This window comes from Pleurodeles waltl, chromosome 3_1 (assembly GCF_031143425.1).
Source record: "Pleurodeles waltl isolate 20211129_DDA chromosome 3_1, aPleWal1.hap1.20221129, whole genome shotgun sequence".
NCBI classification, from domain to species: Eukaryota; Metazoa; Chordata; class Amphibia; order Caudata; family Salamandridae; genus Pleurodeles; species Pleurodeles waltl.
Genome location: NC_090440.1, coordinates 1496471423 through 1496497268, shown reverse-complemented (window position 1 = coordinate 1496497268; position 25846 = coordinate 1496471423). Strand labels below are relative to the sequence as shown.

Sequence of the window (25846 nt, the reverse complement as noted above, 5' to 3'; positions counted from 1 at the left end):
GCCGGCGCTGCCTGGTGTGCGTGGAAAAAAACGACGTACACCAGGCAGCGCCGGCGTAGGGGGATATGGAGCTTGGGCGCCAAAAAATGGGGCAAATCAGGCTGAGGCAAATTTTTCGCCTCAACCCGATTTGCGCCATTTATTTCGGCCCCCAACCCCCATAGAAATGACTCCTGTCTTAGCAAAGACAGGAGTCATGCCCCCTTGCCCAATGGCCATGCCCAGGGGACTTCTGTCCCCTGGGCATGGTCATTGGGCATAGTGGCATGTAGGGGGGCACAAATCATGCCCCCCTATGCCACAAAAAAAATGTAAAAAAATACTTACCGGAACTTACCTTATGTTCCCTGGGATGGGTCCCTCCAGCCTTGGGTGTCCTCCTGGGGTGGGCAAGGGTGACAGGGGGTGTCCCTGGGGGCATGGGAGGGCACCTCTGGGTCCTTCCGAGCCCACAGGTCCCTTAACGCCTGCCTTGTCCAGGCGCTAAAAAACGGCGCAAAAGCGGCCGTACGTCATTTTTTTTGACCCGCCCACTCCCGGGCTTGGATTTTGCCCGGGAGTGTAAATACGGCACACATGCCTCGGAGTAAATTTTTTTAGACGGGAACGCCTACCTTGCATATCATTAACGCAAAGTAGGTGTCCACGCTAAAAAATGACGCAAACTCCATGGACTTTGGCGCTAGACGCGTCTAATGCCAAAGTATAAATATGGAGTTAGTTTTGCGTCGGAATTACGTAAAAAAAAAACGACGCAATTCCGGCGCAAATAGAGTATAAATATGCCCCTCTATGTCTTGCTTAATAATATACAGCTTCTTGTCATAGGGCTTGGTAGGCCTTCCTTAGAAGAGACATATTTATACCTTTATGGGACTATGGGACTCATTGTCATTAATAGTAATGGCAAAGTCGAACTGACAGTGTGACACTGCCTTTCCAGTCTGCAGTGGCTGCCTGGATGCCATGTTTTCACTTTGTCCCACATAGAGTGCCACACCCAGGGCTGCAGCCTTGTATGGACACTTTGCCTTACATGCCTCCTGTACCTGGATGCCATATACTAGGGACTTATAAGGAAGTCAGTACTTGCCAATTAGGGAAATCCAATTCAACATACCTTTTGTAAAGGGACTGAACATTGTCACTGAGGTCTGGACAGCAGGCCTCAATGCACTCTAAGAGTCGATAAATCAGCAGCTAATAGTCCAAATGGTGGCAAATAGTGGAGGGAAACTTGCAAAAAGTCTTTTTCCTTACAAACATGATGATAGTTCTATGTATCCAGTAGAAAACATAATTTCTAAAAGGCTTGACATATTAGAGGGGTTAAGCAAGAGGAGAGGATTAGGCTGATGTGTGATTAAAGACAAGGTTAAGGACTGTTTGTACCCTCTTTTGGTGGTGTCTTACTCATTCTTAGAAATCAATCTAAGCTTTGCAGAAATCTATTCATGTATGTCCCTGTCCTTTTCCAAGATGAAGGTAAACATGTAGAGAGTTTCACATACAGTTGTTCAAAATTGTTTAAGGACAGAGAGGGCCAGTTCTAAGAGACAATCTTTTATTGTTTGGAAGGTATTTTACTCTTTCTTTGTTTTAATGAGGGCAAATAAAGGAAGAAGCCTTAATGTTTATTCAATTTTTAGTTTCAATATGATGATGATTTTAACAAATCATAAGGCTAGATTGCCTGCTACACATCCTCAAGATGATTCACTGAGTCACTCACCAGTGACATCTCTGGTCAGATATAGTCAACTAGAACTACGATACACTCATAGATTACACTGCTAAAAAAATGACTAAAATGTGGTATGTAGCACCATTTGAGAAACAATTTATTAAATATATACTTGCATGTCATGTTTGTGTTAAAAGTGATTTACAGGTTAAACTTAATTAAGTAATGTCATGTAGTGTCATTTCATGCAGTGCCATGTTATGCTATGTTACGTTATGGTATGGTATGGTATCTTTTACATAGAGTTCTGTATTTACAGTTGTGAGCAGTTACTTAATTGTGCTGATTAAACATTTGGGGCCCCGATTTAGAACTCGGCGGAAGAGTTACTCATCACAAAGGAGACAGATATCTGGGCTGCTGAAATTTAAATTCCATTGGCTATAATGGGATTTAGATTTCAGCAGATGTTATATCCTTCAGTGTTGAGACAGAGTAACCCGTCCCCTGAGTTCTAAATCAGGCCCTAAGGCCCTTATTTATACTTTTTCACTGAGAGTACTAGAAAACACCAAAGGTAAGTACTAGAACCCACCCCAGTGCCCAGGCAAGCAGGAGTAAAACACAGTAACTTTCCTAGAACACACAGAAACACGAGAAAGAAGAATATGCAAGAACCAGAAGAGACTGCAAGACACCAACAGTGGATTCCTGGACCTGAAGACCTGTGAAGAAGGAGACCAAGTTCAAGAAGCACAGAAAGGTCCAGGGAGAACATGAGCCCCTGCTAGCCCGGATGAAGGTGCAAAAGAAGAACCACTGGTGAAGAAGAACAGCCATTACTGCACCCAAGAAGACGGAGTCGGGTTCCTGGTTGGTGCAGATGATGTACCATGCCGGATGTAAGATTGCAGTCTGGTTTGCATCCCTGGAGTATGCAAACAAGCCTTGGCACACTCAAAGCTCATAGTTAGCAGAAAATGACGCAGCCTGGGACAGGAGGGACCTGGTGGACTCTACCCAGGAGGGGGGTTTAGAGGGGGCTCTCAGCAACTCGGAGAGCCCACAGAAGACCAGGCAACGCACACAGGAGTCCAAGAGCATGGGGACAAAGGAGGTACAAGAAGAGGCCCATGCAGCACTACGACAAAGGCTCCCACTCCGCCGGAGAATGACTCAGGAAGATGAGCTTCACAGGAGAGAGTGAGCTTTGTGGAAAGTTGCCAAAAAGCCTTAGCAACTTCAAAACACGTGGTGTATGGGGGTACTGTCATGCATGGAAAGGCAAGCTCCTACCTCCACCAAAGTTGGACAGTATGACGTCATGACCGTCATGACTACTTCAGTCCACCACCCATGATGCAGGATCCAAGCAGCTGATCAGGAGAGGGGATACACGCAGCCCGTCGTCGATGCAGTAGGTGCCTGATGAAGCAGGGTAGTGACTCCTTCACCCCAAGAGAGATTCCTTCACTATTCTGGTGCAGGCTGAAGACAGGATATCCACTGAGGATGCACGACCTCTGGAAACAGTTGCTGGCCAGAGCTGAAGATATGTGGCAGAAGTTGTCTTTGCTTCCTTGTTGCAGTTTGTAGAGTTCCTGAAGGGTTCAGATGAAGTTTCTTTGGTAGGAAGTTAAAGTGGAGGATGCAGAGGATTCCTGCTGGAGTCTTGCAATCCAAATCTGAAGAATCACCCAAAGGAGAGACCTTAAATAGCCCTGAAAGAGGGCTTGGACACCTAAACAGGTAAGCACCTATCTGGGGAAGGCTCTGATGTCACCTGCTGGTACTGGCTACTCAGATGCTCCCAGAGTTCCCTGCCAACTTGGAATCCAAGATGGCAAAACCCAGGGACTCTCTGAAGGAGCTCTGAGCACCATCCCTGGGGTGGTGATGGACAGGGGAATAGTCACTCCATTTTCCTTTATCCAGTTTCACACCAGAACAGGGACTGAGGGTCCCTGAACCGGTGTAGACTGGATTATACAAGGAGAGAAGCAAATTTGCCCTTCAAAGCATTTCCATTGTCCTGGGGAGGCTACCCCTCCCAGGCCTGTAACACCTATTTCCAAAGGGAGAGTGTGTAACACCCTTCTCCCAAAGGAAATCCTTTGTTCTGCCTTCCTGGCCTCGAGCTTTTCAATCAACAGGTGGGCAGAAACCTGCCTGAGAGGTGGCAGCAGCTGGGGCTGCCTGGAAAACCTCAGAAGGCTGTAATGGCAATACTGGGGGTCCTCTAAGGAGCCCCCAGAGTACATGAAAGCATACAACCAATGCTTGCAAAAGCTTGGGGTATGATTCCAACATGTTTAACACCAAACATGTCTATGTTCGGAGGTACCATTATGTAGCTGGACATAAGTAGTGATCTATGTCCAGTATACACATAAAATGGCACCCCTGCACTTACGAAGTCTGGGAAATTGGTCCTGGAGGTCGTGGGGGCACCTCTGCTAGTGCAGGGATGCCCTCACACACAGGTACTCTGCACCCTGCCCTCAGGGCTGGAGGGCCTGTTATAGGGGTGACATATAAGTGACCTGGGGCCAGATGTATCAAAGCTTTTTTGCATTCGCAAACTGTGCGAACGGCCGTTTGCAGATGCAAAAATGACTTTCAGTATGTATGAAAGGCATTCGCTATGCAATTTTATTTGTGATTTCTTAAGCACATGTATCAAGCTTTTCCTTAATGAGAATTGGGCATTAAGGAATCGCAATTACCACCAAATGCAATTTGGTGGTAACCATGTTCAAATTTTAAAAATGCTTTAAAAATGCATTTTTAAAATTGACATGTAACGCACACATGCCCCTTTGGCATGTGTGCACCTTACATGTCCTAAAATAATTTTTGGGGCTGCAGCAGAGGGGGCCATAGGCCCCCAGCACCCTGGGGTTTGCATTTCCAAAATTGTAAATTCCAGTTAGGAATTCGCAATTTGGGAAATGCAAAAAGTTTGCAAATATGGGCCTACAGCCCCATAGGTGCGAATGGGGTCAGGATCGCTATTTGCGATTTGGTAATAGAATTTGCGATTTTTAAGAAATCGCTGTTACCAAATCGCAAATATGATACATACCATTTTGCAACTCTGAAATAGCCATTTCTTAAAAATCGCTATTTGAGAATTGCAAAGTGGATTCTTGACACATCTGGCCCCTGGTGCAGTGTAAATTGCAGTGAAAGGGTGCATGCACCTTTTCACGCAGGCTGCAACGGCGGTCCTGCAGAAGCCTTTGCATGGACTCCCTATGGGTGGCAAAAGATATGCTGCAGCCCATAGGGATCCCCTGGAACCCCAATTCCCTGGGTACCTAGGTACCATATACTAGGGACTCATCAGGGGGCACCAGTATGCCGACTGGGGGTGAAATACTAGTTTACCAGTATGCAATACCCAATATTTAAGAGAGAGAGCATAAATATTGGGGCCCTGGTTAGCAGGATCCCAGTAGACACAGTCAAACACACTGACAAACAGGCCAAAAGTTGGGGTAACCAAGCTAGAAAGAGGATACTTTCCTATATGTGGGAAAACAACAAAACAAGGTCAGATGTAAAGATTGTGTTAGAAAATGTTAACAGATATTTTTATCCAGCTGGAACCTGCTTCACATGAGTATTATCAGAGCCCAGTCACTTTTGAAAGCCTCAAACCTGATTAGCCTGCATACCAGAATAATATGCATTTAAAGATTAACAAACTTGAGCAGTTCATTAACTTCATATTTCATCGAAGTGTCCTTAAATGACTCAGTTGTGCCAACATGTGTTCTCTGTTTTGTAGAACCTGCAGAGAGGCATCCAGTACTTTTTATTACAAGCTCTGAAACTATTGACGTGCTACATATCAATGGGAGTCATATCTCTACAGCAAGTTCAGTGAATGGAAATGGAATTCAGACATTGGATTTTATTTATGAAAAGGAAACAGTTTGTTGGATCGAAGATAAAGAACAGTCAAGTCAACTAAAATGCGGAAAAATAACAAAAACCTGGGACATAAATGAAGAATGGACAATAAACATCTCCCAGTATCTTCACAGTAAGTATAATTAATTATTTGTTTCTGACAGTTGTCTTTTAGTCAAATAAGTGTTAATACATCATTTTATTAAATGTACATTCTTAAAATACATCTATGTATTTTTTTATGCACAAACTCAAATGCAGATGAAATGATTGCCACCAGAGTATGCATAATCGGTGAAACTTCTCTGCCTGAGCATTACACTTCAGTGTTGAAAGAGATAAAGTAAGGATCTAATTTAGATCTAGGTCGAGACACTACTTGCAGTGTATACACCTCATTAGATGGAGAATCTCCAAATCCCTTGATACCGGTGGACTGAGACTCAATGGTTATCCTTAGGAATACCTTAATGTGGTGCCTACCTTAACAGTCACATTCAACTCTAAAAGCCTTCTAGACACCTCAGCTCTGCTGGTCTCTCCATAGCACACACCCTAAACCTGCACAAAAGCGGAGCAGGAGGGTCACATCTTCTCAAACCTGGCCCCTAAATCCTGGATCAATGTTGGACATTACCCTTCTTAGGGGATTTCACTGAAACTTTTTGCATTTTCTTCCCAGTTTTTTGCTGACTCTTTGCGTGGCCTTAGAACTCTGGCCACTGTCCCACTGTGCAGCAGTGGGAAAGTGCGCACATCCTTCCTACACATCCCAGGAAGGGGCACTTATATGATTAGTTCAGGTGCTGTACACAGGAGTGACCTGTAAAAAGGTATACCACATACCTGGGGTGGGTACAGCCCTGGATACTAGTGGGACAGTCCACTGAGTGTGTCACCCACCAGAATAGCCGGTCAAGCATGTATCCAGCCTGACAATGCAAGCCTGTGGAGGCACAATTGTGCTTGTACTCAGGTTTGCACTTATAACTCTGTAGCCAATCCTGTGAGGGTCCTCTGCTACCCCTGAAGCACCCTTTTAAGGGCAGAGCAGGTACAAATGGATGTCCAATACCCCAGTAGTGAAGAACCCCCATGTGGGGATTTCCCTATCCAGGGATTGGCTCTTCCCTTAGGTTTTGCTTATTCTCTATCCAGTGGCCTTAGGGCCCTGGGTGCTTACCCACTGTAAGTCCAGTGTGAAGTGTACATGACTTTCCTACCTATGTTAGAAAGTGGTGCTGGCCAGTGGATGCATGCATGTCCACTGGTGTTTCAAATATGTGCTGAGCTTGCCATTGCAGGCCTGTGTGTGCACGCTTGCACCTATGGTGTTAATAAACATGAGTCCAGCCTGAAATAGCCGGTCATGGTGTGCACACTTGCAACTATGGTGTTCTTAATAATGATTCCATCCTGTCATAACAGGCCGGTGTGTGCGCACCTATGGTGTTGTTAAACATGTCCAGCTTGTCATAACAGGTCTAGGTGTGCGCACCTGCACCTGTGGTGTTCTGAAACATTTGTTCCGCCTGCCATTGCAGGCTTGTCTGTGCACAAGGGCACATATGCCCAAAGGGTAAAGAATACCCATGCATATTTTCACTACCTAGGAGAGTTTCTCTGCCCATAGGTTAACATGGGGAGAAGTTACCATTAGCTGCAATAGTGGATTGCAGTGGAGCAGCCTTGTAATGTTTGCTATCATTGGATTCATCCTGACAAACCCCTACCTGTGGTAATTGTGGTTTTGTCAATAATAACTTAGAAATGCCACTTCTAGAAAGTGTGCATTTCTAAATTCTGAAATGCATGGTGTGCCTTTTAATTTGACCCTAGTCCACACCGGAGACTGTGGGAGCACATCTGTCAATTATTCAGCAACAGCTATAAACCTTAGGCATGCAACTGGAATGACAGACCTCTGCCATTTGAGGGCCAAGCTGTATAGATTGGAGGGAGAGGTTTTGACACGTGGGCTCTGGGACCCAGATCATGGCCCTACTAAAGAATGAGATCTGCATTCCACGCCCCCGTGGTAGACAGGACTAAAATTTAAGGGAGACATCTGTGGTTTGAAAGGGAACCATCTGAACCAAACCATCTCCAGAGGCATGCTACAGTATGCCATACTGCAGCAAAGGAGAGATTTGCTTGTGGGGATGCAGGACCAGAGATACTGGAATGCAGGGTGCACACTGCCAGAGGAATCTGTTGTGCCTGAGGAGGGATCACTGCCATTGTAAGGGACTGCACATTCCTCCCGAATAGTGGCTGGCCTGGGCTTATTGCCTGCTGCTGTGCCGCACCTTGAAGTGTGCTCTCCATGAGCTTGTTTGCTTACCCCTTGTTCTCTGGTGGAGGTCTCAGGGACATGAAAAACCTCCCATGAGTGATGTACAGCTTCTACCTGTGCCACCTGGAGAGTGGTGCCCCCTTAGGTGCTCACATCGTCTGCTGGATCCCACCTGGTAGCAGCAGTGTGAGTGGGGAACCAAGTGTAGAGTCTCTAAGGAACTGTCCGCCTTCAAGGAGTTTGGCACTTTATTGTTGGGCCTAGACACACATAAGCATCTTGTTGGTAGTGAGTGGATTCACAAGTTGTGGCCCAATTCATGGATCAAGCTGCATTTCTCTTGTATGACACGCCAACTGAATGCTCATTGGGTCAGTGTCCATTTCGCAGGTTGTGACCGTCAGATGTGGGGGCGGTACCCAGAGCATTGTGGTATCCTACCTCTAGTGGCACTGCTGAACTTGCGCCTGTGTGTGTGACCGGAATTCCCTGGTGCGACAAGTCAAGGTGCACCATATGTGTCTCATTTCCAGGGAGATACAGAATTGGTAACTCTTTGTTTTTCTGATCAGACTTGTCTGGTGAGACCCAAGCCACAGTGCACCAGATGTTGTGCCTCAACACCAGGGAGGTATGGAATTGGTAACTCTTTATTTGTCTGCAACCAAAATCAGCTGGTGTGGCTCATACCACCATTCCCTGACGTTGTGCCTCTTTCCCAAGGAGATTCTGAATTTGCTGCTCTGCACTGTGTTTGATCAGGACTGTCTGGTGCACCTCTTACCATTGCGCACCCGACACTGTGCCTCATTTCCGGGGAGGCACATGGGAGCAAATTCAAGTTCCAATGTGCCTGGATTGCCTGAGTATGGCTTTGGTCAATGTGTGTCCTATGGGGTGCTACCTCCTTCCAAGAGGCTCCCCTGTTTCATCTCTCACTCACTGATCCTTTTGATGCCCTCAGTGCAGCGAACCATCGGCCAGTTCCTCACTTGGCCCGACACACCTTGTGACCAGGTCGTAGTGACAGAACTGGCCTGGGTGGTGAGAGTAAGTGAGTGGGCTACAGAACACTTTTGAGAATGATTGGAAGCAGGTCACAAGATGTGGCATTCCCCTCTTGTGCCTCGCACAAGGGGGGGAACCTACCTGATGGCACAGTGAGGCGACCTTTCATTGAACTTACTGAGGGGTGGCCAAAATTCCATATGTCAACTGCCACCTGAAACCGCCTGTTATCTATCCCACCACCTGTTTCTCCAGGATCATAATAAGTGTGACTCTGGCTGGGATCAGCCTAGTATCATTGGGAGGGGAAGGTTTCCTTCAATTCCAATCCATGGGGGCGGGGTAGTCAGGGTTCGCTAAAGGGTGGAGGAGGGTTTTTTGGTCACCTGGTCTGCGAGTACAATATCTACTGATTTGCTGAATGTCAGTCCACAGCATTAGGGTGCTGCATGTGTTTGTGTGCGAGCGCGTGCAATAAAAGCCTACTTGATATTGGAAGCACAGAGTATCAGTGGTGAGTGAGTGTGTGGGAGTCACTGATTTTGACAACAACACTAAAACACTTGCCCGACATGTTAATTCTTGCCAAGAGTGTATTGCGGTTGTCACTGGTATTACTCATGCGGCACCGGCTCACAATGCTATTTAAAAGTATTATAATTGCCTATGTGTACACATTATTGCTATGGTTGTGAACGGGTTGCACCCTATAATTGTGTGAGATTGAATTAGAATAATTGCTTGGATGGGTCTTGTGCTGACAACGTTTTGCACCACATGAGGCTGATGGGAGTGAAGTAGGATCATTCCCAAAGTGTACATATTAGTGATGTCACTTTAACTCATGCTGCTAGCGATATTCCCAAATGTGATTTATGCCAAGAGATGCATGATATTCATGTTGTGTTAACTAATTTGTGTTGAATACAAACTTTATTTACATACATTTCGTGTGAAGTCCCTTTTGTGATGCTCCATGTATTTGTTGTGTGAAAGTGCTGTAGTAATGCTTTACACATTGCCCCGGTGATAAGCCTGACTGTTCATTGCTAAGCTACCCAAGGGTGAGCACAGGATATATAGTGGGTGTAATCACCTACCCTTGAAAGGAATGGTAGGTTGTGCCTGGCTACACCCTCCCCTCAGCCAAAACATGCCGCCTCCAACATTCAACCTTCCACAGCACATCAAAGCCTTGGCCTTACATTCCTGCTACAGAGTGCCTGCATACTCTCATGGGTTATGAGGGGGCTATAAAAACATTTATAACATAACAGATAACAGAAGAATTCTCCATTAGAAGGTGAATACAGGCCATTCACTTCAGGTCCCTTGGACATCAGATTTAAAGAACCTTCTTCTCTGTCCCTGCAATTGGTGGCTGCCCGGTGAATCCTGCACCGTTGGTGAAGTGAGCCTACGAGTTCTTTCCTCCTATGTTTAAATAGGGACACAATAGCCTTTATTTCCTCCTAAATACATACTGAGACTAACAGGCACATATCTATACGGCAACAAATAAAATATATTGGCAATGAAGATATCTTTTACACTTCTCTCAGGCCAGAAGCTTAGGTAGTTAAAAAATGCACATGCAGAATTCTCGTAACTTTCACATTTTGAATAATATATTCTCAAATTCATAGGATATGTTAGATTTTAGCTGTACACACTGTTTGCTGTCACTTGACCTATATTTTAAACTCAGCAGAAATTTTGCCCTACAAATATTGCAACCAGGCCAAGACACTTATATTTCACTGTGAACAACAATATATTTTCATGTTCAGGACTAAACAGGAACTTTGTCCTACATGCATTCATGTTTATATTCCAAGATTGACCATATTTCCAAGAGCTTTCCTTAATAGGATTGATGTCTGAGCTTCCTTGATGATAATTAATCTGTTGACCAGCTGAAAGTTCAAATCTCTCCTTTGAGCAACACAACAATTCTAAGAGACTTGTCTTATCCTGGGAAAAGAAAGGTGCAGATGAGACATTTCCATAAGGTGATTAGCTCTCTCTCTCTGTACCAAACCTGGGCAGTTTGCTCCCAAAACAGACAGAAGCTGTCCAGGCATATATTTTTTGCAATCTTAAAAATTCCCTTAATGACCTGTGGAGTTGGACAGCCTGTGGGCTGGTCTCAAGGTGCCCCAGCCAGAAGTTGAGAGAGGATGTGGCCTCTCTAAATTGGGTAAGGACTCTAAACATTTAAAACTCTCAATCTCTATTTTTAAAACCCTGCACAAGGGAGGAGTCTTGGAGAAGAGCTAGACAGCAGGAAGGAGAAGTACAGCTGCAAAGGGAAGATTAACCCCTTTGTGACTTGGAGATTCTCTTTTCACTTGAATTTCAAGGACTTTTGCTGCACTCCATCTCCAGAGCTCGTGGAACTAGCCCTCTACCTCTCTCTCAGGGTACAGAGGGAGACATATTTGGGCACTGAAAAAGAGTGCCCCCTTGGACCTCTGTGGAAGGGTCATAGATATGGGTTCATCCACTCATCCTCTCTAGAAGGTGGTGAACTTCTGTTTGTATGTTTTTCTTTTGGGGACACCTCCAGTCTTGCTAAAAGACCCCGGGGAGAGAGGAGACCCGCAAACTCAAGAAATACTAGCTACACCTTCATCTCCACTTTCTCAGCAGGTTTATTTTGAAGTTTTATACAGCACAAAGTTGACCAGAAGGTATTGGATTTATTTAAATGAACACCAGTTCCACTACACAAGGTCACATTCTTTAGTGACAGGGAGATTAATGGCCTAATTCACAAAGGTAACTTTATATTTCTGAGTAAGTTTACTCTTACTTAGTATTCACAAACTATAGTTTATTAGTACGTTTACGACTGTGGAGTCTCCTCAGTCAGGGCAGAGAACGCTGCAAATAACAAGATAGTTCTCTTCCCCTACTTGGAGTATCGACAGTCATACTGTTATTATTAAATTATAGTTTATGAATACTGAAGAGGATTAAACTTACCCAAATGTATAAGCTCATTTTTGTGTATCAAGCCCAATGTGATATGCACAGAACCATAGGATGTTGAGCCTACACCAAGACTACCCAGTTCCAAAGTTGGCACCATTGGCAGAAACACCACATTGACTATCTCAGGAGAGCTCAGCAGACTGTAACCTATACATTTTCCCAAAAGGCAACTGAAGAATAAGAGTCCTGTGAAAGGGAAGAGAGCTCTATGACTATCAGCCTAAGGGATGCCATGTGGTCAAGGCAGCCAGGTGAAAGGTCCCCGAGGGCAGAATCACCTTTGCCAAAAGACATCTAAACAGCAGCATAGAGAAGGAAAAGTCTACCTGCCATAATGGCCATATCTAAGGTGGGCTGGAGGTTCACCCCATAAGCCTCTTTAAGGGCCTTTAAAAGTGACATATTTTGCTAGCTGGTGCCTCTGAAAGCAGCTTTTGAGGCTTCCAGAGGTATGCTTGTCTCCCACAGGGTCTCCTCACACAGGTTGCTGAAATTCTTTACCATAGCTACCCAAGGTCCAGCAAACCTGACCCTTTGAAAAATGGTTTTCGTGTTGTTTATTATGAAATATATGTCAAAGGCCATTGTGCTGGCTTTATTTTTAGTCAAAGACAAAAGGCTTCGTTTTCATTCAAAGACAAAAGTGCATGCTTGCAGTGACATTCCAATATGTTTCAAAATGTTTATTACTCTTGAACAACCTATATACTACTGCTGATTGTTAGATATGACAGCCTCACTGTGATCTTCCTCCCAGGCTTTTTTCCTACCTCCTCCACTTTTCTGACACAGTTTTTACCAGCTTTAGGACCCCTTGCACTTTACCACTGCTAGCCGGAGCAAACGTGCTTGTTCTGTCTCTCATAAACATGCTAATATTGTACTATCTCCAATTGGCATAGTTACAATTCTTATAACTCCCCAGTACAGTACACTACATGTGGCCTGGACCTGTAAAGTAAATATTACTTGTGGTCCTGCAGCACTGAAAATGCCCCCTACTTAAGTAGCCCTCTAATCATGACTCAGGCCTGCCATTACAGATCCTGTATGTGCAGGTTTACACTGACATGTCGAGCTGGCAAAATAACCCTTTTGGCAGGCCCAAATATTCTTTTTTTATAGATATAGGTCTTCTCTAATGTAGGCCCTGGATAACCTAGAGGGCATGGTGCAATGCATTTAAAGGCAGGACATTTTTTTTTAGGTTTTACATGTCTTAGTAGTGAAAAGCTTCTAAAGTCATTTTTCACGACAGCAAGGCCTATCTTTCCCATTGGATAACATTGGGATTACCTTATTATATCTTATAAGTGTAATTCACAATCTAGAAGAGAGAACTGTTTTGAGGTTGGTGTCTCTGGAATCACAGTTTAAAATCACAACTTATGGTAAAGTTGGATTTAAATTGTAATTCTGAAAACTCCACTTTTAGAAAATTGGTATGTTCTTACCTTAGCCATATGGAGCCTGTTGCCTCTCTCAGCTGGGATTTGTATATTCCCCCAAGATAGCCAGACACAGAGGGAGTTCAGGTATGCCTTGATGGGCCTTGGCAGGATGGGAGGGAATAGCTGGCCACATCCTCACTTACGCCTGAATAAGCTGCGTCCTCTCCCCACACAAAGGGCTACAAAAACACCCAGTAATTAGTCTGGGGCAGGGCAGTAAGGGCAGGACCTCTGTGTACTTCAATGTTCTATCTTTGATGTTTCTCTCACTTCTAAGACTAAAATGTATGTAAGTACTTTACTTCGGACACCACTAACTCAGCACACTTCTGGACCTGTAACTACTCTGCCATGAAGAAGGACTGCTGTGCTGAAGGACTCCCACTCCGCTGGCATGCTGCTTTGGTAGGCTCCTGCATTGTTCTACTGCCCGTTGCCTGCTGTCCCCCTACCTGGGTGAGAAGGACTGGACCTGCATCACTTAAACCCAGAGTGTTTCCAGGGGCGAGCTGACTGGTCTCCTGATTTGAGGTTTCTAGGACATAAAAGACTTTTGACCCACTTACTTCTGCACCTGGACTCTGCTACCTGTGTGCCTGCCCTTCCAAATGGTGCTCCCCCATTTCCGAGCCCTTGAAAGTGGGCCTAAGGTGATTGCTCCAGCAGAACCAATGCACCTACTGACAACTGACGCATCACTGCCACTGCATGAATCAGAACAGATGCATTTTTCCTGTTGTGGGATCGGAACTGGTGCATCGCTCTTGTTGCTTGGATCGAAACTGGCACATCACCTCTGCTACTAGGCTTGACTCCAATGCCTCACCAATGTTGCAGGAACAGACCCAGCCCATCACCTCCAGGTATGCTGCATCTCAGAACTGACGCATCGCTGCCTTATTGTGGAGTTACTAGATGAATTTCCTCTAGTGTCTGGGGAACTCAATGCATCTCCTCTGCTGCGGGGATCGACACTGACGCATTGGTTCTGCTGCACCCCATACCTTCAATGTTGACACAACAAAGTTTAAGGTACTTTTGTGCTCTCTGTGTCTCTGTATCCAGCTTGTGCTCCATCGCTGTTGGCTTGAACTTTTGTATTTGTCCCGGTCCAACATGACCAGATGTCCCTGGTTCTAAGCACTATTTTACAGTTTAATCTGTAAAACATCATAATTTAAGTTCTTGTTGGGTGGATATTTGTCATTTTGGTCTTGTTTTATTTCTTAAATTAAGTTCTATTTTTCCAATCAGGTGTGGTACAAATACTTTATACATTGCCTCTTAAGTGAAGCTTGACTGCTCTGTGTGAAGCTACTAGAGGATGATCACAGGTGAATTTAGTGTGTTTGTGACTTACCCTTCCTAGGACTGTGTCTTCATCAAAGTGCATACCTCTGCCATACAGAAACCTGGGGCTTATTTACAAGCCCTTAGCCTCACCAGAGCATCACTGTTTTTTGACACAGTGGTGGCACAGTGTGCTGCCCCATATTTACAATGCCACGCAAGCTACCCTGCATTGCATTTCATGGCGTTGTAAATATGGCCCCCTTTCACGCATTACTCTGCAGAAGCATTCCAAGGTTTTTCTGTGGCTGTTCTCACGCAAAACCATTGGAATCTAACGCAATCCCAGATTTCCTATACCACCCTAGGGTAGCGTAAAAGTGGTGCAACAAGGAGAAATATCTTTATTTATTTTCTCCTTTTCTTTTTCCTATTTCTATGGTTGGTGTATTGTGTGTTTCTGCTACGCTGCCAAATGTGTGCCAACGCTGAGGAAAGTATAGAGCTGTGTCATACTGCTGTAACTATGACATATCCCTGCACATTCTTAATGGTGCAGCTCAGCGCTGCAAGATGGCTTGTGGTGCCAGGATGTGTCATAATTCTGTAAATATACATTTTGGTTTCTAACACTGATTATAAGGTGACAGTCTATTACAAAGCTGTAGGCCTGACTTTTAATCAATGTAAGGGTATATTATAGTTTTGCAGGTATGGGTCTACTGGTGTTCAAATTGTTAAAGGTGCCTTCTCTAGATAGGGTCTAGTTTACATCACGGGGGCTACTTATTAACAGTCACCTTTCATTTCTGTGCATCCTTGGATATTGCAAGGCCCTCTGGTTGTTCCCATTGGTATTTCCACCTGACGTTGTACATATTTATAATGTTGTCCATAGTATTCATTTTGTTGCTTTGAAGTACCTTTTTGTTTTAAGGAAGACACTGACTGGACATTGATATATTGAGAGTTGATTACTACGTTCTGCATATATAGCACAACGAACCTTCCTGAGCAAGCCATGGCCTCCTTCGCCCCACACTCTGAGAGTCAGGTACCAAATGAGGCACTTGGTCCCCACGTTATTGTTCTTCTTTATGGGGTGCCCAGGCCATGGTAAGTGAAAACTGTGATTGTTACAAATGGGCCCTGTTTGTTTTTTTAATGCCTTTATAATTCTAATCCAAATTTCTCACAACCACACATTCAATATCAGAAAAACTGTTTCCACTTGGAAGAAACTACATATGCATACTTTGGTGAAAACTTAGGTCCAATGTCAGATGAAATTTTGAATAGTGAAATCGTTGCACCTTCCGAGCCAGATGATGAGATTGCAGCTTTGATATAGCAAAGCTTGGTTTGAGACGACTCAGAGATTTGTTTCCACTCACCAAAGAAAAATGACAATAACATACCTCTGTCTCACTTTGCAGATCATGCATCAATCTTTGAACATTGTCATGCTGCAGACTTTATCTTAACTTTTTGCATATGCTCCAAAAATGTTACCAAATAAGATTCAAAATCTCCTCAGAAATAATTCCACTCCCGAAAAGTGTTTTAAACAATGGGATATATACAGTTTTCCATGCAACACAACGGACCAACCAAAGTTGATTTTTTTGCAAAAGAGGGAAAACAGATCCAAAGCCATATCTACTAAGGTTGGCCTGCTGCTACTTCAACCTCCACACTGGCATTCTATTAAGGCTGCTTTATGAGACATACAGTCTTGCACCATGATACAGAATTGAGTGTAAAATGTCTAGCACACCTGGCATACAATTTTTATTAGAAGCCTTCTAGTACCAATTCCTATGCATAGACACATTCGCAAAGGATCCCCTTGCATTGGATGTGTGCTGTGAATGTTTTTTTGTTTTAGAAATGTAAATATTTGTCATTGTTTCTTTTTAAAACTCTGTTTATAATTTTTCAACAAAATTCAAGGAGCAATGAAGCTACAGTGCAATAAAGAAAAAACTGTGCCTTATGTGACAGGCCAGTAGTGGAACATATAGAAAAAGAGGATGAAAGAAACATGGATAAGTGAAGAGAGAAAGTAAGGGAACAGTATTGCGGGCATAAAAGCAGAAGACACATACAACAAAAAAAGTGGCACATTCTAATGGGGCAACCCATTATGAGCCTTAAAACAGTGCCTCACAGGTGGTCAGAGCGCAATAGAGGATCAGTCGATCACCTCTCGCTCTTCAGTATGATTGAAAGTTAATAGGTAGTCCTGCTTTGGTTGCCAGACATCTTTGGGATGGGAAATAGCTGGTTGCAAAAAGGTGTAAAGTTCGGAGGTGGTTTCGCAGTACGATATGTCTTTCAGCCAAGCCAGCACTGTGGAAAGATTGCCACTGCTACAATGAAGCGAGATTTACCATCTGGCCAGGAACAACGCAATGGTGGTATAGCAACATAAACCCTGGGGCAGCGGTTTAACATACCCAGCACGCCCATCAGGGGATCCAGATCAAGTGACAGGTCGAGCATAACAGATAACGTGGCATAAATTTACTCCCAATAAGATGCAATTGTCACACAAATCCATGAGAGCCTGTTCCACCCGGCACTTAAGGCACTGGCGTGACCTGGTGGGGTCGAGCTTGGCCAGGGCCTTAGGGGTCATGTATGTCTGGTGTAGATATTTGTAATGTATCAATTTGTGGCAGTGATTGCTACAGATAAGCTTGGTTTGTGTGCAGCAGTAATACTAGGTCTTATTGGGGATGTAGAGGTCTAGCAAACGCTCCCAGGCACCCTTAGTGCGCTGTGTGTCAGTGGGTCACATTTGCACAGAAGCGTGATACAGTTTGGAAATAAAGTGGCAGTATCTGGAGAGGAAATCACCATTGTAATAAAACAAAAGTCTTGGGGCTTCTCTGGATAGGTTAGTAGAGTCTCCCGGACATGTTGTGTAAGTAATGAAATACGAAGATATCCATGGGGGATGAGCCACCTCCCTCCATCAGGATGAAATAGGTTTAAGTGTACCAATAGCAAATACATAACCTGTGTTTCACAGACTGTGCGTGTGAAGGAAGCACTGCCCAAATGTCCCTGAGTAAGTGGGAGCCATGTGTTATTCAGGAGAGGGATTTCAGGGGAATAGAGGGTGTCCCTGCCTAGGTATCGCAGGAATTTGGACCCTGTTAGTAGTAGTGAGAGTCTGTATTTCTGTGGGGTTTCATGTACGCCTTGCAGCAGAATAGTAGAAAGTTGGAGATGCAGCGCATGTGCTGTTTCAGGTTTAAGGAGTGACAGTCTACCATCTGGATGATACCAATGAGAGGCGTAATGGGCTTGGGTGACTAGATAATATAGTTGTAGATGTGGGACTCCAAAACCACCACGACTATATGAGAGTGTCAGTATATCCCATTGAATACCGTGCAACAGCTGGCCCATGTAAGGTATTTTAATAGCCCCCGTATTGTGGGGAAAAAACATCCTGTTAGGGCAACAGGAATATTGAGAAACAAATAAAGGAATTGTGGCAGCACCACCATTTTAACAATAGCTATGCACCCAGCTATACCCTATGGCAAATTGATCCAGAGATTAACTTGTGACTCAAATTCATCTATGACTGGGCCATAATTATGCTGGATCACCTCTGAGTGGTCCCTGTGAATGTAAAAATGCCCAGGTATTTGTTGGAATCCGAACACCGCTACAGCGAGAACTCAAGGTCACAGGGTGCAGTGGCATCCATAAGTGGGAATAACTCTGATTTACTCCAGTTGATATGTAGGCCAGAAAATGTCTTGAACCATTGAACTTCGCATATAAGAGGGAAAAGATTGATGGAAGAGTACATATAAAAACCAATATATCATCCGCATAGAGGGAGGGCAATACTGTCTAGTGAGTAAATCTAAATCCCCTCTGAAGATGACGCTCCTGCAAATGTCATACTAAAATGCCCATAGCAATGATAAACAGGAGGAGGGAGAGTGGGCAGTCTTGCCTCGTACCTCGAGTTAAGGGAAATGGCTTAGATAGTGTGCTGTTTAATCGCTGGTGGGCCAGAGGATCTTTGTATAGCAACCTAATGCGGTACAAGAAACCATTTGCGAAGCCCAGTTTAGTTAATGTTGTGTAAAGGAACAACCATTAAAGAAAATTAAATGCTTTTTCAAAATCCAGTAGGGCAACCTCTGCCGGGATGGTTAGGGAGACCTGGTTGAGTACTGCAAAGAGTGTTTAAAGGTTAATGGAAGTAGAGTGATGGGGCACAAAGTGGGACTGCATGGGGGAGATTATGTGGTCCATTAATGCATGTGGATGGCTAGTACTTTTGCCAAAATGTTATTGTAGTGATTTAAAATTAGAAGGTATATAGCTGGTGTTAGAAATGGGGTTTCTGGTTGGCTAGGGTATGTACCTAAGCCAGGTAGAATCCACCCACTCTAGTCAGGGGAAGGGAGTCACACATCCAAGACAACCCCTGCTCACCCCCTTGGTAGCCTGGCACGGGCAGTCAGGCCTAACCCGGAGGCAATGTGTTAAGCGTTTGCACAACACACACAACACACGTGACACAAACTGTACACCACAAAGTAAACACAACACTGAGCTGTGTAAAAATAAACTGTATTGCACAAAACATAATTAGACCAACATTACACCTTAGTAAAACCCTGCTACCTTAGCAGTTGTCATAACGTTACACAAGTTACTAATACTCTGCAAGAATAAGCAGTTGTCACTTTAGAACACGTAAGTACTCATGATTCTGCAGCATAAGCAGTAGTCAGGAATTACAGTAAGAATTCTATGCACTTGTCATGAATACCTCATAAATACCCATAAAAGGAACATTAGAGAACATATCACAAGTCATAAAAATACATATCTTCATGTCATGCCCATAAAAGGAACATCAGCACATTTTTATGTAATGGCAGGAAAGCAGGTAGGAAACCTATAAACTCCCCAAGGTCTATACTAGGCTCCTGGAGCCAATGTCTCCTAAAAAGTACCTGGTGTCCTGACGAAGAGGCACTCCCTTTGCCTAAAGAAGGAGCATAGGGGACCCCCGGCGCTCCTGTGCACACAACGGGGGCCACGTGGTGTTTCTGGGGGAGAGGGGTGGTCGGCACCTTCTCTTGGCGATAAACGGGCCCCTCCGGAGACCCGTGTTTTAGGTGGGGTCCTGCCTAGGTCTGCATCCACCCTGTCCGTGGGGTGGGGGCCACTCGAGGCCCAACAAACAATGAACTGGGGGGAGAGGAAGGGGGCCTCCATCGAGGTCTCCCTTCCCTGTTCTCAGGGAAACTTAAATGACCGCTTTCACCAAAGGGAGGAGCGTCCTGCTCCTAGGGCAGAGGCCAGGGGAAGGAGGAGCACCTCGCACCTTCCTTTGAGTCCTGCTTGTGAGGCTGGTAAGGATCGGACCCCTCCTGGGGCCCGAGTAGACACTCCTTCCCGGGCCCCAGGAGGGGTCCGATCCTTACCAGCCTCACAAGCAGGACTCAGAGGATGGCGCACCACAGTGATTCCTAGAGAATCGGAGGCACCTGGTGCCCCGGGGCGCTCCCAAGCACGGACCGCGCCCCAGGGGTGCTGACAAGAGCACGCTTGCTCCACTTTGCTTCTTCTTGTGCCCGGGGGCACTGGAAATAGCGCAATCCTTGCACTTGATGCTAATTAGGCTCCTGGGTCGCAGCGGTGATTTGGGGGCATAAACAGAGCGCTTTTAAAAGTGCAAAGGCCAAATCTGTAGCCCGGGCTGCGGCAGTGATTTTCTCCAGTCAGCAAAACGCGCTCTTGGAAAATCGCTTTATGGTCACATAGGAGTGCTCCTAAAGCGCTAGGCAGCAACAGCAGCACTTCTTGTGCTGGAAAGAATTTACAGTGGTCAGGGGCCACAGCACCCTGCCTCTGGAGACAACAGACGAAGAAGGGGGAGCAGGGCTTGAGATCCCAGCAGCAGGTCAGCACAACAAGGGGGTGCAAGCAGTGGAAGTTCCTACTTGTGAACAGGCAAGGTTCCTGGAGTTCCCAGAATGACTAAAATGATGTCTAAGTTGTGAAGAATATTCCCCTGTACTTATACTAAGTTTACAGTGTTTTCCAATGGGGAAGAGAGGGGGTTCCAACTAGTTACAACTGGTACTGGGAATGCCCTTTCTCTCCACCAGCACAGGCTCCAAACATCAGTGGGGGGCAAACAACCCTATTGTGTGAGGCAGGGCACAGCCTTTAGAAATGCAGGTGTGCCCCGCCTCTCCCTTCTCTCGGCCCAGGAAGGCTTTACAATATGTAGCTGCACCTCTGTGACACCTCCACCCTCCCTGTGTTCAGGCTGTCTGAAAAGTATGAACAAAGCCCCAACTGTCAGTCTGCCCAGACGTGGATTGGAGGTATTCTGCAAAACACCAAAGTCATAAGCACAGATAAATGCACACTTTCTAGAAGTGGCATTCCTGTGATAGTAATACAAAATACACCCACACCAGTAAGCATGCATTTTTCATCACTATCACAGCCATACCAAACATGCCTACACTACCACACATAAATCAGACAATACCCCTTACACATAAGGCAGGGAATTTCTGATGCAATCCTATGAGAAGGCAGCACTCATAGCAGTGAGACACCAAGTTAGGCTGTCTGTCACTACCAGGACAGGCCACGCAACCTGGCAAATGTCTTGCCTTCTACATGCATGGCACCCTGCCCATAGGGCTAGTCAAGGCATACCTTAGGGGTGACTTACATGTAGTAAAAGGGAAGTTCTGGGCTGGGCAAGTAAATTTAGGTGCCAGGTCCCTGTGGCAGAAAACTGCGCACACAGGCCCTGCGCTAGCAGGCCTGCAATAGGTTTGACAGGCTACTTTACTGGGTGGTGCAAGCAGCGCTGCAGGCCCACTAGTAGCATTTAATTTACAGGTCCTGGGTATAGGGATACCACTTTACAAGGGACTTATAGGTAAATTAAATATGCCAATTAGGTATAAGCCAATCAAACCAATGGAGAGCACATGCACTTTAGCACTGGTTAGCAGTAAAAAAGTGCTCAGAGTCAAAACGTCAGCCAACAAAGGTCATAAAAATAAGGAAGCAAAAATCAAAAAGTCTGGGGAATGACCCTGCAAAAGGGCCAGGTCCAACAGCTGGGGAGGCTTGTTGGGTTTGAGTAGCAGAGTAATTATGGCTTCACATAGCATGGTAAGGAGAGCACCAAGTTCAAGGGATTCAGCGCAGACGTCCTGCAGATGAGGGACCAAGACTGTCTTATACGCTTTATAAAAGTCACCCGTAAACCCATCCAGCCTGGGAGCCTTGGCGCTACCCAGGGCATCTATGGCCTGTGATATTTCACAAGTAATGGGAGCAGCTAGGAATTCCTGCTGTCCAGGCTCAACACATTCCATTGCTATCTCAGATAAATAATTAGCCAGAGCTGTCTCATTGGTACCCGGACAGGACATTTAGAGTCACTTATAGTATGCTGTAAAGTCTGTTAGGATGGTGACACCATCAGTAGTGACGTGCTATCAGGGCGCTGTAGACACGCCACATAGTTAGAGTGGTATGGTGGCTGGGGAAGATGGGGCAGGGTGCGGCCTGGTCTCTCACCCTCACCATATTTGAACACTCTGGTGTATTTTCCCAAATAAGCGACTTCCAGGGCAGCTAGGTCTCAAAAAGCCTTTATAGAGTGTATACCTTGTGTATCATAGTGTTGAACTTGTATGTACAGACGCAGTGTATGTGGTTAATATGTCAGCCATGTCTATGTCCCTTAGCCTCTCCTTCACTTTGGCGACATCATTTTAAATGCTGCGGAAGACCCCAGCATGTTTAGCGATGCATATGCCTCATATGTAGACCTTAAAGCCCTCCCATAAGGTAGAATGCTTCTGCACTGTTCGTGTGTTGATGGCAAGGTTTTCAGTAATAGCATCCTAAATTTCTGTGTGAAAAGACACATCATGAAGTTCATTTACTGGTAAGCACCAGTGTCGGAGTTTAGCTAGGTATGTGCACTGTTGCCAAGACAGGGGCATGATCAGACATTGTGCAGAATAGGTGTGTAATGGTGGTGAACCATAGCACGGAGCCATGTGATAGATACCAGTGGTCAATGCAGGTCCAGACTTGATGTGGGGCCAAATAGAAAGTGCAGTCCCTTCCTTATGGGTGTTTGTAGTGCCAGGCATCTGTAAGATGAAAGGTATCAAAAAGGTTTGTGAGGGCCTGCAGGGAGTGCGGCTTAGCAATTGCAGATGAGCCAGTAGAATCAGGGGGGAGTTGGCATGTAATACTGAGATCTCCACCCAGTATAATGCAATCAGTCTGGTGTTGGTTAATTTGTGTAGAGAGGTCAGGGTAAAACTCAGGCGACTCTTTGTTAGGTGCATAGACGCAGAAGACAAATATAGACTGGCTTGATAGGTCACCCAATACCAAGAGATATTTCCCCATAACTACAAGGAAGAGAAAAATGGCATATGTGCAGTGGGGCAAGGCTCCGGAGCATCATATAATGCAGTGAGGGTATAGCTTCAGTAGTCAAATGAAGAACATACCAAATGCCTCTCCCCCACCCACTCTGGGAAGAACAAAGGCCGGAGAACCCCAAACACCCCAAGACAAATCAATAGTGCAACTGTAGTGATATACACCTGAAAGGTAACCACACTCAGGGGAGCAGGACCCTCATGGACGGTGAAGGTACGTGATGTAATAGGTAATTTGGCAAATGGGAGTAAGTGAGACACAACTGGGCCTCTGCACCCCTAGGTACGCTTGAGCACTGAGATCCAACAACTTCATGTCAGCAGTAGATATCACCATTGAATGGAGATCAGTTATGGGGGGTGTGCGGATTGAGAATCAGCCATGACAGCAGCAGGGGAGTTAGGTGGTGGAGTGCCACCCAGTAAGGTGCCCCCAGTTTTATGTTGTTTACAATACTGAGTGTTGAAAACATAGTGGCGACCATCCATATCCATACACAGTTGCGCAGGATAAAGCATCCCCTATTTGAGGCCTTGTTTTTGAAGAGTGAATTTAACATCAGCAAATTTACACTATGCCACTTGGACTAGTGGAGTGAAATCTAGGAAGAGGGGTACTGTAGTGCTTTGATATTGTAAATCTCCTTAGTCCCAGGTAAGGTTCAAAGCTGAGTCGTAATCTTGGAAATTGAGGAGTTGAGAGATAATAGGGTTCCGAGGTGCCCGAGGGATGGAATGCAGACCACATGATAGATGCACCCTCTCAACCACAAAGGTGTCAGTAAAGGAGTTTTGAATTTTTTTTTACACCAGTAGGTTTTCTACAAAGAAATCCATGCGTCTAGTGCTAGTGGTCTCTACTATCCCAGCTATGTGAGTATTGTTGAGGCTGGACCACTATTCCAAATCTTCATTCTTGGCAGCTGTGGTCTTCAGAATACATTCAATATGCTTGAGGCATTTTAGAATGTCTGCATTCCCATCCTCAGCTTCCGATATTCTACACTCTGCACTATTTAGTCTGGTGGCATGCCGGTGGAGGTGCTCATTCATATTGTGTAGGTGATGAGGTAAGGTGTAAAATTTTGAGTCAATTGCCTTGGAGACGGCACAGAGCTAGGTCATAATGGTGGCAGTACTGTCAAGAGGGCGGTCCGTGGTGTCATTGCAGTGGTGCCCCTCGGGTGTTGGAGGAAAATACAGATGATGTGGGGTCCTCGCAGCCTCAAAAGTGAGATGCATTTGTCTGGGGTCCCCATGAACCATCTTGGGGTGTGGATTGTGCCGCTGGAGCAGTAGTCACAGAGATCATCTGCCTAGGGGAGTGGCACAATGAGAGTCAGGTTGTGAACCCCCCTAAAAAAGTAAGGAGCCAAGGCAGGAACACCAGGTGGAGTGCAGTGGTAAATGACAAAAATCCAACATACACAAGTCAAAATATGACGTTTTAAAAGAATTAGAGTCTTAGGGGGTCATTCCAACTTCGGCGGGCGACGGAGGCCGCCCCCCAAAGTTCCCCCGCCAGAAGACCGCACCGCGGTCAAATGACCGCGGCGGTCATTCTGACTTTCCCGCTGGGCGGGCAGGCGACCGCCAAAAGGCCGCCCGCCCGCCCAGCGGGAAAGCCCCAGCAACGATGAAGCCGGCTCCGAATGGAGCCGGCGGAGTTGCTGGTGTGCGACGGGTGCAGTGGCCCCCGTTGCGATTTTCAGTGTCTGCTAGGCAGATACTGAAAATCATTATGGGGCCCTGTTAGGGGGCCCCTGCACTGCCCATGCCTGTGGCATGGGCAGTGCAGGGGCCCCCAGGGGCCCCACGACACCCGTTCCCGCATCCTGTTCCTGGCGGTTTTTACCGCCAGGACCAGGATGGCGGGAAGGGGGTCGGAATCCCCATGGTGGTGCTGCGAGCAGCGCCGCCATGGAGGATTCTTTGGGGCAGGGGTAAACCGGCGGGAAACCGCCGGTTGCCCTTTTCTGACCGCGGCTTTACTGCCGCGGTCAGAATTGCCCATGAAGCACCGCCAGCCTGTTGGCGGTGCTTCCGCGGCACTCTGCCCAGGATCAGAATGACCGCCTTAATCCTTAGAAAACAGTGAGAATGCTGTTGTTACACAAAGTACCTGGTTAGCGTAAAAAATAAAGCCGCATGGGCGAGCATGCGTCAGAAAAGTCAGTGATGCGTCGATTCCTTACTTGCAAGAAAGGTTAGAAAGGTTGTAAATCATTTCCTTCTCCAGTTGGGTTGTCGATGCGTCATTTCTTTCCCTGGGAAGAGAGCGATGCGTCAATTTCTAGACAGGGCACCTCAGATCCGTGCAGAGTCTGGTGTACTTGAACGCCAAGGGATGATGCGGGGAAAATCCTGTCACACAATATCAGAAAACCGTGATGCGTGAGGTTTGCATCATTATCAGCCTCCTTTAGCGTGTGTTGCACATCATTTCTCTACCCGTGTTGCATTGATCTTTTAGCCCTATGCAGCTGGAGCGTTGATTTCAGCTGCGAAGCTGATGGAGCGTCATTGATCAGCTGCATCATGGAAGGTGCATCGAAAATTTCCCCGCACGGTGGTCTGTGCGTGGATTTTTAGTTCTTGTCTGCTAACCTCACCTTTCAAGGGCCCAGGAACTGGATAGGGCATCACCTAGCAGGGCAGGAGCCTCAGCAGGTAGTTCAGGTGCTGGCAGGGGAAATCTTTGATGACCCTGCCACTT

The 25846-nt window shown here is 45.8% G+C and overlaps 1 protein-coding gene across 1 annotated transcript in view; it reads left to right on the top strand.

The window, feature by feature from the left end:
• LRP1B (LDL receptor related protein 1B) overlaps nucleotides 1–25846 on the top strand; it is a 4500992-nt gene that overhangs the window by 1587996 nt on the left and 2887150 nt on the right. Inside the window, exon 6 of the mRNA XM_069225083.1 lies at nucleotides 5478–5735. Within this exon, the coding sequence (XP_069081184.1) occupies nucleotides 5478–5735 (258 nt within the window). The remainder of the gene's footprint in view (nucleotides 1–5477; nucleotides 5736–25846) is intronic.